This window comes from Apostichopus japonicus, chromosome 7, assembly GCF_037975245.1.
Source record: "Apostichopus japonicus isolate 1M-3 chromosome 7, ASM3797524v1, whole genome shotgun sequence".
Taxonomy (NCBI): Eukaryota; Metazoa; Echinodermata; class Holothuroidea; order Aspidochirotida; family Stichopodidae; genus Apostichopus; species Apostichopus japonicus.
Genome location: NC_092567.1, coordinates 18014463 through 18033145, shown reverse-complemented (window position 1 = coordinate 18033145; position 18683 = coordinate 18014463). Strand labels below are relative to the sequence as shown.

At 35.9% G+C, this 18683-nt stretch overlaps 2 protein-coding genes across 4 annotated transcripts in view; one reads left to right on the top strand and one right to left on the bottom strand.

Annotated features, from left to right (window-relative positions):
• LOC139969548 (lipase maturation factor 2-like) overlaps nucleotides 1–18683 on the top strand; it is a 308807-nt gene that overhangs the window by 57171 nt on the left and 232953 nt on the right. The gene's annotated exons all lie outside the window — the stretch shown is intronic.
• Nucleotides 1022–18683, bottom strand: part of LOC139969551 (uncharacterized) — a 43659-nt gene continuing 25997 nt past the window's right edge. For both annotated transcript variants that reach the window (XM_071974645.1, XM_071974646.1), the window contains exons 2-4: nucleotides 17448–17856; nucleotides 10267–10665; nucleotides 1022–9051 (exon numbers count right to left, since the gene is read on the bottom strand). In XM_071974645.1, the coding sequence (XP_071830746.1) occupies nucleotides 8985–9051; nucleotides 10267–10665; nucleotides 17448–17848 (867 nt within the window). In that variant the 5' untranslated portion in view covers nucleotides 17849–17856 and the 3' untranslated portion in view covers nucleotides 1022–8984. The remainder of the gene's footprint in view (nucleotides 9052–10266; nucleotides 10666–17447; nucleotides 17857–18683) is intronic.

Below are 18683 nucleotides of genomic sequence, written 5' to 3'. Positions count from 1 at the left end.
CTGGAAGTACTGCATCTTGAGGTCGAAACCATATCCTAAATGGTAAAGAAAAAGTTACATTCAAAGAACATATATAGAGTTGAGAACGATACCGAGATAGGGTTTCAACTAAGTAGAAGCTATTTTCTCTTCGATATAAAATGTCAAATTGTTCTGCCGTAGGACTATTTCTGTTAATAGATGTTCCTAGACCTTACTCGCCTGAATAAATTATTACAAAATATTAATATATATATATATATATATATATATATATCCTTATCTATATATATATATATATATATATATCCTTATCTATATATATATATATATATATATATATATATATATATATATATATATATATATATATATATATATATATAGGAATAACGGAAAAACTGTTAAACAACTATGCTGCATTTAGAGAAAGGCTGGATCTCGAGTGAGATACAATAATTGAATTAGGTAAGTGATTGGAAGTAAAACAGCCAATGTTTGGTTTTTGCAGAGCTTTCGAGCAAAACTAGCTCTTCTTCAGTGCATGATCACCGAAAGTATATATATATATATATATATATATATATATATATATATATATATATATATATATATATATATATATATATATATATATATATATATATAAATATATATATATATATATATATATAGATATATATATATATATATATACATACATGGAAAGTTCCATTGATAAGTTAGATATCAATTTTCAATTGGTGTCAACTGTTTATGTAGTTAACTTTATGGTGTAAGCATATCAAATTGTTCTATACTTACCACTCCTCAAAAGGACTGATTATTTCTTTTCTCGAGTACGTGTTTGCTTGGTGTATGTTATATTTTCCTTGCTAGGCAAAGCTGATCATCGAAAAAAAATGCAATAAATATTTTTCTCTTTTGTCAAACAAAGATTTGTATGAATTTGTTACATTTCTTCTTTACGACACTGGTTTTTAGTTTGAATGGTTAAAGGGGGCCCTGTTGACGAAATTCTGAATTGTGCAAAACGCTTCAAACAAAATAGACACATAAACATGGCTTTTATCAGTTCTTTTAGGGAAATTTATTTCTATGTTTTTCGTAACATTGACGTCGGTCTTTGAATAAAAAAATTCATGGGGTAAATACCAATTAACTGAGAGAGACAAAGATAGAAAACAAAAATATAATTGGTTAATGACATCAATCACATCAATTACATTAATCACATCAATTACATCAAATGACATCAAATGACATCAAACACATCAATGACATTTTCCATGGCTTTCACTTCTTTAATTTTCAAAACAATGGTGTGCCAACACGGATGGCAAAACGAAACACACATCACTATTTGGTCGTCTCGCTTGAGGTCAGCAACTTTTAACTTTATCATTTTACCAAATGTACGTCCAAGAGCTGTACCACAATGTAAAAATACCTCACCAACACAAAACTAGCATTGCTCGATACAGGTTGCAAAACCTTACAATGGAATGACGTACTTTTGTACTGGTTTCAAACCTCTGGACAAACAATCAGTGTCCATGGCCTAGTTGGTTAGGCTGTCCGCATAAGAGGGTTACTAAGTTTGATGTGAAAAGGCAACTCATGAGCTGATATGTTATAAATGGTAATGGAAAGAAAGCAATCTCAAACAATACTGTGTCGTCATTTAGCTGTAAGCACTGTCGAGAAATTCACCAAGGTTAATCAGTTTATGACGTCATATTTTCGTCAGTTTATGACGTCATAGTACGGGATATTGGACAACGCCACGATATCTCTATCCCGATTGATAACAGTACAATCTTGATTTGGATTAGACGTAAATTTGATAAGTTCTACGGATTTTCTGATGGTTCCGAGAAATCGTATATGCCATTTATTATCTCAAATGATCTGGCTGATGAATACCGCTATACTTCGTATATACCGCTATTACTTCAATTTAATAAATTAAAGGAACATTCTGACAGATATATTGGAAAAGTAGGCTGAGACTGAAAACGCTTACTTTAGAACGTGAAATAAATCGCCCTATAAGGAAATCAGTTGTGTTTTCTGCTTAATTTCCTTACGATTCATTTCAGTTTCAATGATACATTTTTTCTAAAATCTCCAACGTTAAAAACCTTGGTAATTCTAAATATGAAAATTAATTTACTTTGAAGTGAATGTTAACTTGGAAACGAATCCTTTGCGAATGACGATGTCTTGATTTAATTTCCAAACTAGCTTGATCTCTATTCCAAATAAGAAATTCAACCTTGTGTCGGTTCTGTAACCACAGGATGTAGTCCTACTAACTTCCAATAGGGAAACAACTATCATGAAATATGTATTTAGCGTCTTTAAGGTTTGAAAGTGTGTCGGTCTATACAAATGATAATACAACTGAACTAAATCAATGGAAAGTATATCAGCTAAGCTTATTTTATTTCAATGATTACACTAAAGATTCCGGAAACATGGAGAAAGATATTCCAACTCAATCAAATATTAATTCAATAAATGTTTTACGTGCGATATCACAATACAAATAGCAGAGACAAATGCCTAGGTCCATATTGTCGTTTTAAACAGCTCAATACTTCAAATTCATATCTGAATGACAAAACATTTTTGTGGAAAAGCGAATCGATAGCAAAGTTAGTTGCGCAAATTGATAATCATTAATCATTAATCACATCAATTACATCAATCACATCAATTACATCAAATGACATCAAATGACATCAAACACATCAATGACATTTTCCATGGCTTTCACTTACTTAATTTCAAAACAATGGTGTGCCAACACGGATGGCAAAACGAAACACACATCACTATTTGGTCGTCTCGCTTGAGGTCAGCAACTTTTAACTTTATCATTTTACCAAATGTACGTCCAAGAGTTGTACCACAATGTAAAAACACCCCATCAACACAAAACTAGCATTGCTCCATACAGGTTGCAAAACCTTACAATGGAATGACGTACTTTTGTACTGGTTTCAAACCTCTGGACAAACAATCAGTGTCCATGGCCTAGTTGGTTAGGCTGTCCGCATAAGAGGGTAACTAAGTTTGATGTGAAAAGGCAACTCATGAGCTGATATGTTATAAATGGTAATGGAAAGAAAGCAATCTCAAACAATACTGTGTCGTCATTTAGTTGTAAGCACTGTCGAGAAATTCACCAAGGTTAATCAGTTTATGACGTCATATTTTCGTCAGTTTATGACGTCATAGTACGGGATATTGGACAACGCCACGATATCTCTATCCCGATTGATAACAGTACAATCTTGATTTGGATTAGACGTAAATTTGATAAGTTCTACGGATTTTCTGATGGTTCCGAGAAATCGTATATGCCTTTTATTATCTCAAATGATCTGGCTAATGAATACCGCAATACTTCGTATATACCGCTATTACTTCAATTTAATAAATTAAAGGAACATTCTGACAGATATATTGGAAAAGTAGGCTGAGACTGAAAACGCTTACTTTAGAACGTGAAATAAATCGCCCTATAAGGAAATCAGTTGTGTTTTCTGCTTAATTTCCTTACGATTCATTTCAGTTTCAATGATACATTTTTTCTAAAATCTCCAACGTTAAAAACCTTGGTAATTCTAAATATGAAAATTAATTTACTTTGAAGTGAATGTTAACTTGGAAACGAATCCTTTGCGAATGACGATGTCTTGATTTAATTTCCAAACTAGCTTGATCTCTATTCCAAATAAGAAATTCAACCTTGTGTCGGTTCTGTAACCACAGGATGTAGTCCTACTAACTTCCAATAGGGAAACAACTATCATGAAATATGTATTTAGCGTCTTTAAGGTTTGAAAGTGTGTCGGTCTATACAAATGATAATACAACTGAACTAAATCAATGGAAAGGATATCAGCTAAGCTTATTTTATTTCAATGATTACACTAAAGATTCCGGAAACATGGAGAAAGATATTCCAACTCAATCAAATATTAACTCAGTAAATATTTTACGTGGATATCACAATACATATAGCAGAGACAAATACCTAGGTCCATATTGTCGTTTTAAACAGCTCAATACTTCAAATTCATATCTGAATGACAATACTTTTTTTGTGGAAAAGCGAATCGATAGCAAAGTAAGTTGCGCAAATTGATAATAATTTGCTGGAATCTTAAATAACATCACACTGATACGTCACTAATTTCATTAAAAACTCTTCTTTCAAACTAATTATGGCTCATATAGGCCTACTCTCATTTTGGCCTTTAATTATGTACCACGTGATAATATCTGTGACCCAGAACTGGTCTATAAAATTTTTTAAGGGTTGCTGGTGATTTGGACTTTCAAAGACGGACACATAGTTGTGCAGTTGAATACCGTTTTGACGAGAAACGTCATTAATCAGATTATATGAAAATAGAAGAAACCATTCTTGTTCAGTAAACGCTGCGCTCAACACAAGAAACGTTCACTCCCCCAAACTCAAACAGGAATAAACGAGAATGGCAGTTTGGGATGTTTTTGAACATGTTAGAATAGTATTTTTTAATATGCTTAGGAAGTATTCGCAAATCAAAAACTACAATTTCTCCAGGAGTTAAATATAGCCATAACGTTACTAAATGAATACTACACAATAATACCAAAATGCCCATTGTTGACATTAGCTGTAATTCCCTTTAATAAGATAGCAGCAATGACTTGCGCCTGAACGTATATCAATCATTAATCTCATATAAGTATTGAACCAGCTTTATATTCTTGTACTTCAGCGTTCACGAACCAAAGATCTTTTTTATAAAGTCATCCTCTTGACTTGATAGTCGATTCATCATCGTAATTATACGAATGTTTGTCTTCATCTTTGAAACGGTCATGTAACACAATTAAACCATGCAGGGGAGAAAAGGCAGCCTTTTGTTCTTTGTCGAATATGATATACATATAATACAAATTACAATGTGTAAAAGTAAGTTGGCCTGACGTTTCGATCCTAGCAGGATCTTCTTCAGAGGCTAAATGACAAGTAACAGTAGCGGAAAGGACAAAATACGCACAGAATACAAACAGGTTAATGAGCATGGTGAACACAAGGAGATAGATGTAAGTGGATTATAAGTAGACAAGGTATAGAGAGAAGAAAGCAACAGGGGAACAGGAGAGGTAGGAGATAAACAGTGGAGGGACAAAGAGAGGATTAAAGGAACAGGGTAGGGAATAATCTGGAGAGGGACAAAGACAGAAAAGCTGTGGAGAACAAAGGAGGGGAAGAGAGCTATGACAAGAAGAGTAAAGGGGTGGGGAGGGAACATGGGGAGAAGGAGTGGGGGATAGAAGAAAAGTTAGTCATGTCCTTCCTGAATGTTGAGCCCATGAGGCTCAATGGTGCGATGGCGTCGCATTCACAGCCTCCCTCTGCTGATTCGTACTAGGTCAGGACGGCTACCTAAGGATTCAATCCCCTGTAGGGACATGTCGTTAATGGTATGGTTGGGAAGGTTAAAATGTTCTCCGTCAGGGGTCTCAGTCTTCATGGATTTGACTGTGGATCTGTCACCATAGAATCACTTCGTGAGGGTGGTTTTGGTTTCGCCACATACTGGATGCCGCAAACTTTACAAGAGATCAGATAGATGACATTGGTGGTAGTGCAAGTGATGTGACCCTTAGTCTTGTGTGTGAGTAGCATGCTGTCGCTGGTGATGGAATTGGATTCAACAATGTGGTGGCTGCAGACGATGCATCTAGAAGTACGATCACATTTGAAAGTGTCATGCTGAATGGGTGTATGATTAGAAGTTAGAGGTGGAACAGCAGCACGCACAAGAAGGTCTCGTAGGTTGCGTGGTCGTCTGTAGGCTACGATGGGTTTTTTCAGGGACGGCTCGTTGAAGTCTATCTGAAGTGAGGAGAATATTGTGGTTGTTAGAGGTGATTTTCTGAAGAGGAGGAATATTTGGGTAGAAAGTAACAACCAGGGGCAGCTTGTTGTCGCAATCTCGTCCCTTTTTGTCTTTCACTGCCAAAGTAGATGATCTGGAAATGGAGCGGACTCTCTGAATGGCTTCAGGCACCCTGCTGACGCTATGGTCCCTGACAGTAAGGTGTTTTTCCAAAGCATCTGTATGGCGAATGAAAGAGGAATTGTTAGAGCAAATGCGACAAAGACGAAGTGCTTTACTGTAGGTAATTCCAGACTTGCAGTGACGGGGATGGCAGCTTGAAGAATGGAGATAATGGTGTGTGCCTGTGGGCTTGGTCTGTATAGAGAGAACCGCGTTCCTTGCAAACAGTCACATCGAGGAAGTTAATCTGTTGGTGAGAGTAATCAGAGATGAATTTGATAGTGCTATTGAAAGAATTGATGTGATTGATGAAGGTGACAGGCTATCCTCATCACTGGTCCAAACGAAGAAGAGGTCATCAATGTAGCGCCACCTGATAAGGGGACGGCAGGGAGCTGTACTGAGCATGCGTTCTTCAAGGCTAGACATAAACAGGCATGTATAGGAAGGAGCCATCCTGGTTCCCATGACAGTCCCGTGTCATTGAAGGTAATGCTTGTCTATGAACGTGAAGTTGTTTTTGGTAAGAACCTGTTGCATAATAAGAACTTTGATGTCAGAGATGGGTGGACAAGGATGGACCTCCTTAGGGTTGCACACGTGGCTGCGATACCTTCAGCATGACGGATGTTAGTGTACAGAGAGGTGACGTCGAAAGTACCGTTGATGGCTGTACTTGGGATTTGGTTCTTGATATCTTCAAGTTTCCTGAGTAAATCTGGAGTGTCATGGATATAAGAATTAATCTGAGGAACAAGAGGTTTGATAAAGTGTTCCACAAACAATGATATCTTCTCGGTGGGGACCCATTGACTGAGATGATAGGCCTACCAGGGTGACCAGGCTTGTGAATTTTTGGTCAGGAGATATAACTTGGCTGCCTTACAGTCTGTGGGAGAAAGGAAAGAAACAGCCTTCTTAGAGATCTGGTTCCGCTGGTACATATCAGTGATGGGCTGTTTTATCTGCTGGAAGAAAATAACTGTGGGATTAGAGTCAAGAAGAGTGTAAATATCACTGTTGGAGAGATAACGCATGGCTTCTATGATGCTATTCTGTCGATCCTGGATGACAACTGCAGAACCTTTGTCGGCTGGCTTAATGAAAATGTCACTGCGGGACATCAGTGAGGAGAGTGTTGTACGCTCATCTCTTGGATATAATACAAATCTAGAAATTTTGGTAAACGCGTCTCTTTATAACCTCTTTTAAATATAAAACATATTGTAAAAAAACTGTTGGTGTATCATAGAAACGAACCTAACAGTCTACAGTTAATGGCATTTCTTGAAACGACAATTCTATTGCTAGAAAGACATTCCTTCCCTTTCAGTTCTCTAATATACCCAAACAAGTGCTTGCGTCCGTACATGCCTGCATGCGTGCATGTAGGACTAATTAACCCTTTGCCAAATTTTGTGTTTTGAAAACTACATGCTTAGGATTTTGTGACGTTACTCCTGAGTTGGGCTATGAGTTTACAACTGGCTTTACGCTAAATAAACCTTACTTGTGTTATTTAACAAATGTATGTAAGGTTTCATACTTTTCTTTATGTATTAAATTATATGTCTCTACTACAACATTGTACAATTGATTTCCATCATCACGGACGAAAACGCATCGAATTTCGCACAATCTGATTGCCTAACCCACTCAACAGTGTGATCGTTCGTCGTAAACAAAAGGAGTATTATGTCCACAGTATATCTACATAAGATATTGCGAGTCAAACGGACACTTCCGAACTCGTTACATATTGCACATACGACTTCCGCAAGAATAATAACAGCAGTGGAATTTGAGGAATACATTTACCTCAGTCGATATCTCTTTCCATTCTAAAGAATGCATACTATAGCTAAGACTAAACACGTTTTCCATTGACCAAAATAAAACAGTAATTTAGCTTTTAGAGCTAACCTGAACATTATGTAGGTGGTTTTACCTTAAAACACGCACAGGGTAATGCATCAACCCCATACATTTAGCAAATAATGACGATTTATGTAAAGCATTTCTAATAGTAGAAGCGACCAAGCTTGGCTTACAATCATTCTTCGCATTGTAGAGTTCCAAACGCTTTGAGGTCACACAAATGCCCGACGTTAATATCCAGACCGAGCCTTAACCTAATGGTCTGTTGATGGTTAGAAGTAAATTATCTAATCATCTTAACACAAAGTAGTTATGTATGTGAATAGCTTATGTGAATGGCTAAATAGCTTAACAACTCATCACACGTTCTATAAATCGCCTAAATTTGTTTTAAGGTACTGAAATATATTATCGTTGCTTTATAATAATTGTCTCGGTATGAAAAAGCTCCCTATTCCAATGAAAATCGTCTAAATCTAATTTGCCTTTCTAGTACATTGTTGGTATTCGCCTTGTCGTTCAATTAGATTATTATACGTCTTTCCGAATCCATAATATCACAATATTAATATTTGAAATCATGATTGGAACACTGTCGGCAATAAGTTCCATGCTTTATTTATTTATTAATTTGTATGATAATGTTTGGAGAGAATATGTCCATGATAGAATAAAATATTGTACCGTAGCTACCAAATTGAAGAAACTTTAAACGAAAATGTTCAACCGTAATTTGTAGAAATGTTAACGGAAATGTTTAATGTTCAAAGAATACCATATAGTAGCTCCGAAAATAAGTCACGAAACACGACTATTAAAATTGTCTTCTATTTATTAACGCAGAACACTATATCAAAAGGCTAAAATAACAACAAGCTAGCTAAAATTGACCGAACAATAACTAACAGCTGACAACTAACAACTAAACAACTGAATAAGTAACAACTTAAAATTTGAGCCACCCAAACGTGTAAGTTGTAATCCATAAGGCCTTGAGTGTTTCTCCCACATTTGTGGTCGCTTAAGCGTCGTAAAAATAACTGCTGATTATTATTATTGTATCCCAAAACAGCAGCAACACCAGCGGCAGCAGAAGAACCGTATAAAGGCATAATACCACCTGTAAAACAAATAGAATTTGATTTACATAATTATTTGATACCGGTACAAAGTCTACAGTTTCAAGAACTCTTGTGTGACCTGCATGGGCAACAATGTTGAATATGTCACCCTAGTCAATCGGGGGACATACACAACCTAGTGTTGTTGTTGTTAGTGACGATACGTTCCTCCGTACTGTGTTACCAAGTGTCTGTGAAGAAGTGAGTAATTATCATTTAAAGGGGTTGTTTCCAAACTATATAAGAACAAAACAAAGACCTGAACTGTGCAAATAACAACGAACCGAGCAGTGAAATAAGTTTGTGATATGTTGACGTCTCTCCAGATATTGCAGCTATAACACGGCCCGTGTGTTTAATTTAATACTTTCGCTTAGTAATCCTTGTAAATATATCCCAGCGAAACTTGCAGGCACTGGATGGTGTTTATTTTGGTTGATACGCAATGTGTTGGTGACACACTAACATATTCACCATTAATCGAAGTTCCCCAACCTTGATTAAAGCGAGCCGTTTGTGGATTGAATTTGTAAACATAAAATATCTTAAAATGTCAATTAGCAGCGCCTGGAGTATTCAAAGAACAAAGAATTGTTAGGGCTAGGGTTGCTTTAGATATTTTACATCATATTAATTGTATTAAGTTAGCTAGTTTTTTTCTATAAGAACATAACCAAATAAACATCTGCATGTTATGTGTATGCTTTTAGGGAAATATTAAACATTCTTCAGACGGTTATCTTTCGAATCGCAACAGGATTTGACAATCGGTTTGTGCGGTACTGTGTTATGTAAACACAATTATTGAATTTTTATTTCATGTGTCTTTTCAAATATTTCAATGATACTTTGCGAAACGGTGATAACTTATGTCCCAAAATCATCATAATCACCTGAAAGGTTCGCCTACAATATTCGATGATGTTTACTGCCTACGCTGATGATATCCGAAGTACTGATGTAAAAGAGTCCTTTAGATTATTAAACGTCTTTCCGAATCCATAATATCTCATCATTAATATTTGAAATCATGATTGGAACACTGCTGGCAATAGGTTTCATGCATCATTTATTTATTAATTTGTTTCATAATGTTTTGAAGAGAATATGTCCATGATAGAATAACATATTAATTATCAATCATGAGATCACTTCTGAAGTAATAACACAATTAGGCGTATGAGCCAGTTAATGAAACATTTAGTAGAAATTACCTTTTTCGACCATACACCGAAACAGAAGAATCAAACCCCTCGCCTAATTGAGACGTCACCTCGATTGTTACATGATCCTGACGTATTCCACCACTAGTAATTTGTGAACTCCCACCTGTGCCATCACTCAAGTTATCATGGACTTTAACGTATGTGATCACTTCATTTCTTCGACGATGGTATGTGCATTGATGTGTTTGAGATTCCGACACCACGCAAAATGTACTTTTGGATTCTGCATAGAGTAACACGTCCTCAGTCCGCTTTACTCCAAATTCGAAGTGGAATGATCTAGCCTCGGTATTCGTATCAGTCACCTGGGCTGCTCCATTGGAAAGGTCATTGGCACCACAACCCAACCTGTCTAAAGAGCAGGGCTGGTCAGCGCCATGGTGGTCTCTGAAGAACCAAGAGAATGTGATTTACATATGTGCTACTGGTACAAAGTCTACAGTTCATGTACTCTTGTGTGACCCGCATGGGCAAACAATGTTGTGTATGTCCCCTAGTCAATCGGGGGACATGACATATACAACCTAGTGTGGTTGTTAGGGACGATACGTTCCTCCGTACTGTGTTAGGCCATGGTACATAGGGCATTTATGTGCTCTGTTTTCAATTTCCGTGCAACTGATAGAGGGAGGGGCTAAATTTATCACAGAATGATGAATTAGGAGTTGCTAATCACAAATTGCTTTATCCCCACGCATGGTTGTGGTTAAGCGAGAAGAAAATTCATGGAAAAGGGAGTTACATTACCATACTTAAAACCCATATACCAGTTCCACTACTGCTGTTTTACTGAAGTGAGAAAGTACACTAACACTGCAAGTTTCATGGGAGTTCACTCAATTTTTTTTATTTCAGACCTTGAATGAAATCATAAATGAATTATGACTGCTAAAATATGTTAGCTAATTAACCAATTGGTTAATTAGATTAATTAGTTAAAAAACATTGTTTACTAGTTAATTATCTAAAAGCATTAATTATTAAAAATCCTACTAATTTATAAGCCAGTTAATTGATTAAGGCCATTTTAATCAGTTGAAAGGATTGAGTATATATGGTAGAGAACAAAAAGGAAGGAAATTTCAAATAATCTTCAAAACTTCATCCACATCTTTGTTTGTATTTAGAGAAGTTGGACTGAGTAGGTTGTAACATGGACTTCCTTTAAATAAAGATTTTCTCAATTGCCTTGAAAGAATGCTATACCCTCCCAAACCAAATTTGACTACAACACTATGAGCACTTTGTTCATTCAAAAGTGAAATACTTTTTCAACTTCGGCCGGATGACTCAAAAGACAGATGCTTATCCACTCTATTCGAGGTGCAAGAAGATGAGAGATACTACCTCCCCTGGACGACACGATACCATTACTAGTTAAGTCCAAGCATTGCTAAAATAAGACTCCCTTTCATCAATTTTCCTGAAAGAATGCTTACATCCTTCCAAATACAATATTCACTATTAAATACCCCCCCAAAAAACTACCACACTTCCAGGTGGGGGGGGGGGGGGACTGATAAAGCACTCCAAGTAAAATACTCAATTTTCCTGAAATATGGCCACATCATCCCAAATACAATTTTTTCTAGTAATTTACAACAACAAAAACTTCCAATCTCTGATCATGAGCATTTCGTTCATTGGGAAAAATTAAATCCTTTCCCATCCTGATGACTGCCAAGGCTGATTGTTTACCAGACAAAGTGAAATAATACTCAAAAGGAAATTTGCTTGTTCTCTCGTTTATTTTGTTGCTCATCTCTCTATCTCTCTCTTTTTCTCTTTCTCTTTTACTCAGTCTTTACAAGTTGTGTTCTGTCTTATACTCATTTCTCACTCAACCTTTCTCTCTGAAGAACAGTTTACAACTGACCACTGTCTCTAAAAACACACTATTCAGTAACTCAATACAATACATGCTAATTTTACATAACAAAAACAGAATGGTTGGGCAAACAATAGATGGCATTTTGAAAGCATTTGCCTATTTTCATAACATAGCAGGTGCAAAATTGTTAAGACTACTTTACTCTCTAGAACATTCTCCCCTTCCATGAGGTACTCTACCTCAAGTATTAAAAACAAAACAAACTTAATACATTTTACTCATACATTAACCATCAAGAATCTTTCTTCATTACTGCAAATCTATGTACAGTAAGATATTTTTGGAGTATTTATATCACATATTATTGAACTTATATATAACACTTTCTGTCTACATTCGACACAAACACATGGAACACTTTCTTAAATTAAACATGTATGCTTATATGGTATGTTCTTATACCAAAATTCACTGATACAAATGCAATAGATCTTGGACTGTGTACAGTCTGAAGGGAATTTATAACCGCTTCTAAGTAAAATTTACTTTACCACAAAAACTTAACTTAATCTAGGATTTCCACACGACAAATCTTTGTAATGTTTCTCAAATAAACAACTCTAATCTAGGTATGCTTATAGCTTTTACAGGAGCCACCTTCGCTTTTGAAGCTACTAGCTGCACCCTGATTCCATTTACCCCCATGGTTGTTAAATAAACCACAGCTGCATATGCATCACTCGAAGCATCACAAAACACATGCATTCTTTGGTCTGCGTTACCCTTTGGGCACAAGCATATTCCAATATCAATTTTGTCTAAATTAACTAAATTTTCCAACCACCTTCTGATTTCAGATTCTAGACCCCCTACATTAGGATCATCCCAATCAAGTTCTTTTTCCCCAATTATTTTGCATTCCAATCTTAGCTACTTCTATAATAGGCCCAATAATTCCAAGAGGGTCAAACACTGATGATAGCTTGCTTAAAACAATTTGCTTGGTTAAGGTTTCAACATTACTAATCATTACTGGCTTCTTAAGTTGAAATTTGTCTGACTCTGCATGCCAAGTCAATCCTAAGATCTTTGTTGACGTCAACCTCTGTCTAGTTTTATCAACTGACTTAGCCCTATGTTCCTTTGGAATCCCTTCTAAAAGCGTCTTTGAGTTTGATATCCATTTCATGGGTTTCATGCCCGCTTGGCCCCGTAGAGCAACCAACTGGGTATACAATTCTTATATCCTTTCCACCATTAACAATCTCACACCTCATAAGTCTCACTACCAGTCTTTTCCCTGTGAACTTATAAGGTTTCATTTTGACGGAATGACAGATGAAGCATTCATTCGGAAACATGTGGCGTTTCCTCCACTCTCTTGGACCACTTCGTCTTGTATTGTCGGACCAGAGGGCGCGTTTCCTTGGCGGTTCGTTTTCATCTGCGTCATCATTCAGCTTGTTTACATCCGTTTCTATATGAGTAAAATAAAAAGAAAAATAGCTGTTAAATAATGTTTTGCAACAAATAAGGTAAGTTTCAAAATTTTGAGCAAGGATTATTTGCCTCCACAGTTTTTGTTACTTAAGATTCAAAGCATTTCGTCCCCAACTTTCACTCCCTAATCATTAGTATCATTCAATAATCAAAAAGGAAAATAATATTAAGAGTTTAACTTTTATGTTTAAAAATTTGAAGGAAGAATAAATTGCCAATGTTCAGCAACATGCTTTAGCAAAATCTTCGAATTTCTTAAAGGCATTTAAAGTTTCCTCGCAATCTTAACACAAGTTGACAGAAAAGGTTACATTTCCAAATTCAAAATGCATATATATACCTTTGTAAATAATGTTTTTATTTTGTTTACCGTATTTGCCGTAACAAAAAAAAAAAAATCTATACATATGTCTTCTTCCTATTGAGGGCCCATTCTCATAAGTCATAATGAACTAAGAAGTACATGCATACCATCAGTGTATCAGGACTAAGTATATTGCTCATGTTTGAATGATGACAAGAAAATTACAACAAGAAAATTACATTTTGCTGAATAAATTTGCTCTATGTAGGCTATTTGCAGTAGGCTATATGCAGTGTTTTTGATCAAACCTGTAATTTGCTTTGTCAGCATGGTGTAACCCACAAGTTGAGACATTTGAAAGAAATATGCTGGTCAATGGTGCTGTTTACATCACAGTCAAACTGTTTACTAATAGACCTTATACTGTGTGTGAGCATATCTTTTCTGGATTGAATTCGAAAAGCCAGATTTGAATTAGGGTAAAATTTACATAGGCCTACTACTAGTAGATATTATGCCTTGCACCAGCAAGATATTTCTATCGCTATATTATCTTTGCATAGTGGTTATATTGTGTACGTTAAAATTCGTCAAGTTTAGTCAAATTGGCTGAGCTCTACGCCGAACATACATTTTTTTCCAAGTGGGCAATTTGGAAAAACAGTGGTAAGGCCTAGCCGCCTAGGCCTAACTAAAATTAAGGGGCTGGTTGAAAAAAAAATGGATTAATACAGAATCTTACATATTTTTGACAAAAATACTAGTACATACCTGCAGCGCGTTTTTCAGCGAGTTTTGCCTGCCTTTTGACTTTAGTTATGTCGCAAAACCGTTTGTAACATTTAATGTGGTATCATCATACTGTATGTCTCGATGTAGTAAACTTCCCCAACACATTCTGAAATTGTTAACGTTAGGCCGATCGCCGTCGCGGAATTTCTGGCTATTTCTGCCTCCTTGCAATCAAATTGTGTCCACTTCAAGGCAAATTTCTTAAATCTCTCTTATGAATTACTTGTCAGTTCAATAAATTTTGATTTGGAGCAATCTTTAACGTGTATAATACAGTTTTCTCGAAGCGACTTTCGTGTAACACCTCCACTACTGAACGCGGCCATTTTTGTTTTCGGAACAATTGTTCTGTCAATATTAACAAACGTTGTGATTGGTTGATTCGCCGAAATTTCGTGTATGCCGCAAGAATGTCTCTCGTACGACATTTCTGACTGGTAGAAAATAGCCTCGTACAATAACGCAAAAGGACCCGATTTCTGTTAGATTTTTACCGATTTTTAAGCATATATACCAGCATCGCAAGTGGGGACAACTGAATATCCATTCAGAATAATATTTTCATATTTATCATTCACATATTATCCCCTCCCTCTTTGAGTTGCACGGAATGAAACGAAATCAAGGGATGTACCACGGCCTATGTTACCAAGTGTATGTGAAGAAGTGAGTAATTATCAATTAAAGGGGATGTTTCCAAACTATATAAGAACAAAACAAACACCTGAACTGTGCAAATAACAACGAACCGAGCAGTGAAACAAGTTTCTGATAAGTTGACGTCTCTCCAAAAGATTGCGGCTACAATACGGCCCGTCAGTTAATTTAATACTTTCGCTTACGTTTCCTTGCAATTACATCCCGGAGAAACTTGCAGGCACTGATTGGTGTTTATTCAGGTTTAAACGTTATGTGTTAATGACACACTTACACATACACAATTAAACAAAGTTCCCTAACCTTGCTAAGAGCGAGCCGCTTGTGGATTGAATTTGTAAACATAAAATCTCTTAAAATGTCAATTAGCAGCACCTGGCGTAATAAAAAACAGCGTTGTTAGCTTATGAAACATAGTTCCACAATGGTCGTCGAAAAGTTAATACACAAGTAGACCTAAACCATTGGAGTATTCTTACCGCCATTACTACCGACATTATGCTTCCACCCTCCTTCCGAATTTTACACCAGTAGTTAAATAAAAAGATGTAAACTGCTTTTAATTATACAAAGTTTCCATTCTTCTTGGGCACAACCGAGTCAGCACACATATTGCAAATATCACAGATAATTATTTTAGTCCGTGTGGTAAACAGTTCACCGTGTGATAATTCGTACAGTGGAAGATGGCTTTTGCACCGTGTACATCATCTTCCAGCTACAAGATAATACTTTTAATTACTGCTCTATAACCTTTTAAGGAAAACTTTATTTGAATGCTTACGCAACGTTTTTACATTTTATATGAAATACAGATCATTCAGTGTTAATTTAACTTGAAGCTATAATCTAATCTGACATCCCACATTGTTTTTCGACAATTATTATCATAACAATTTTCAACTTTATATGGCCATTTAAGCAAGACAGGTAGTTAATATTGAAACAAAACTGCAAACCACTTAATCTGTCTAAGTAATGTATGTGGTTAACACTTGAATGCTCTTTAGTGGTGAGTTATTATAGATCTCCTGCAATAAAATGATATTTCGCGTTCCACAATCTTATTGTAATGCTTTAATATAAATTTCCCACTCATTGAAGACAGTTTGATTCTGTCGTTTATTTCGGTATGACTGAATAGGTAGGAAATTGCGCTGATACTAACATTATCAGTCCTCCATTTCACTACTAACTTCACACCCAGAATAAGGCAAGGTCAATGCAAATATCAGTTCAAGGGAAGCATTAATTAAGGAGCATGAGAAAGTACATGATATTGTACCTGTTTGATAAATTAAATTGTAATTCAATGTTTCGACGTGTATTGCCTTTGTAAACTAGGATTAAATGAGACTCATTTCTGTTTTCTTTGCTCATTTTGCGAGGCTACATGTTAGATATATTGTAATTAATTAGTACTTAAACATGCGTTTTCACTCTAAACGGAATATATATGTTGTCGTGTTTAGGGTTGTTTAGAAATTTCACATCACATTAATGGTTTTAAGTTAGATAATTTAATTCTGTTATAAGAATATAACAAAATAAACATCTGCATCTTATGTGTGTGCTGCTTTCAGGAAAAAATTAAAAATTCTTCAGACGGTTATTTTGCGAATCGCAACAGGATTTGACGATCGGTTTGTGCGGTACTGTAATATGTCAAATTTTTCAATGACTTTTTATTTCATGTGTCATTTCAAATATTTCAATGATACTTTGCGAAACGGTGATAACTTATGTCCCAAACTCATTATAATCACCTGAAAGGTTCGTCCACAACATTCTTTGATGTTTACTGCCTATGTTGATGATATCCGAAGTACTGATGTAAAATAGTCAATTAGATTATTAAACGTCTTTCCGATCCATAATATCACATCATTAATATTTGAAATCATGATTGGAAAACTGCCGGCAATAAGTTTCATGCTTCATTTATTTATTAATTTGTATGATAATGTTTGAAGAGAATATATCCATGATAGAATAACATATTAATTATCAATCATGAGATCAATTCTGAACTAAAAACACAATAAGGCGTACGAGCCATTAAATACAACATTCAGTAAAAATTACCTTTTTCGACCATGCACCGAAACAGTAAAATCAAAACCTCTGTTGAAGTGAGACGTCACCTCGATTGTTACATGATCCTTCCCTGGTCCACCACTAGTAAGTTTTGGACTCCCACCTGTGCCATCACCCCAGTTATCATAGGCTTCAACGTATGTGATCACTTCATTTTCTTGACGATGGTATGTGAACTGATGTGTTTGACATGCAAGCCACACGAAACGTGGACTTTGTCTTTCTCGATTGAGTAATTCGTCCCCATCTTGCAGTGCTCCATACGCGAGATTGAATTGTCCACCCTGTGACTTGAATGCATTGTTGAAAAGACCAATCCCCCTGTTTATTCCATTTGCAATCGTCGGGAAACTCGAAATGAGTCTAAAAGCATTGCCGACCGTCGCCATGGTGGTATCTAAAGAACAAAGAGAATGTGATTTACATATGTGATACCGTTACAAAATTTTAAGTTTCATGTACGCGTATGTGACCTGCATGGGCAAACAATGTTGTGTGTGTCCCTTTAGTCAATCGGGGGACATACACAACCTTTCTGACGGCATTTCGTTTTTGGTTGATGCCTTTACAGCTGTAACTTTCTTTGTTTGTTCTGCCAAAGCAGTAGTACATTTTACTATTGAGGGCAACAATGCCTTCTCCTACCCATTCCACCCTAAACACACCATGGGTAGGTTTATCGTACTGTTTTTGTTCATCCATATCTGTACGTAAAAACCATTGTTGTTTGTTTCGTTGATAGTCTTCGTACAGGTCTGGTTTGGGCAAATCTTCTAGTTTTTTGGCTGCAATGGCAATATAGGCAGATTTAGTGTCCATCTCAGCATACTCCTAAAAGTTTCATTCGAAATATTTGTCCAAGAAATTGTAGTTAAATTGAAGCATTCCAAACTTTGCATACTGTTATACGATAGAGATACATTTTTAGAGGTAAGTCCATCGCAATGGAGCAATTGGCAGATTCTTGAAGATGGGACACATTTCCGCAAATTAAGGTTTAAGATCATCTGGTACGTGAATATCGCACTCAATACAACACCAAACAAGACTAGTGATCGTCTCAAATGGCACGTACTATTGTTTCCGGTTGAAATTTACTAGCTTGTAGGAGTGGTAAGCAAAAAGACTGAAGAAAAAGTTGGAGATGTTGGCAACTTTTTATTATTTGACAATACTGACATTCCCATATTTCTTCGTAGTTGAAGCCAAGATATTGTATGTAGG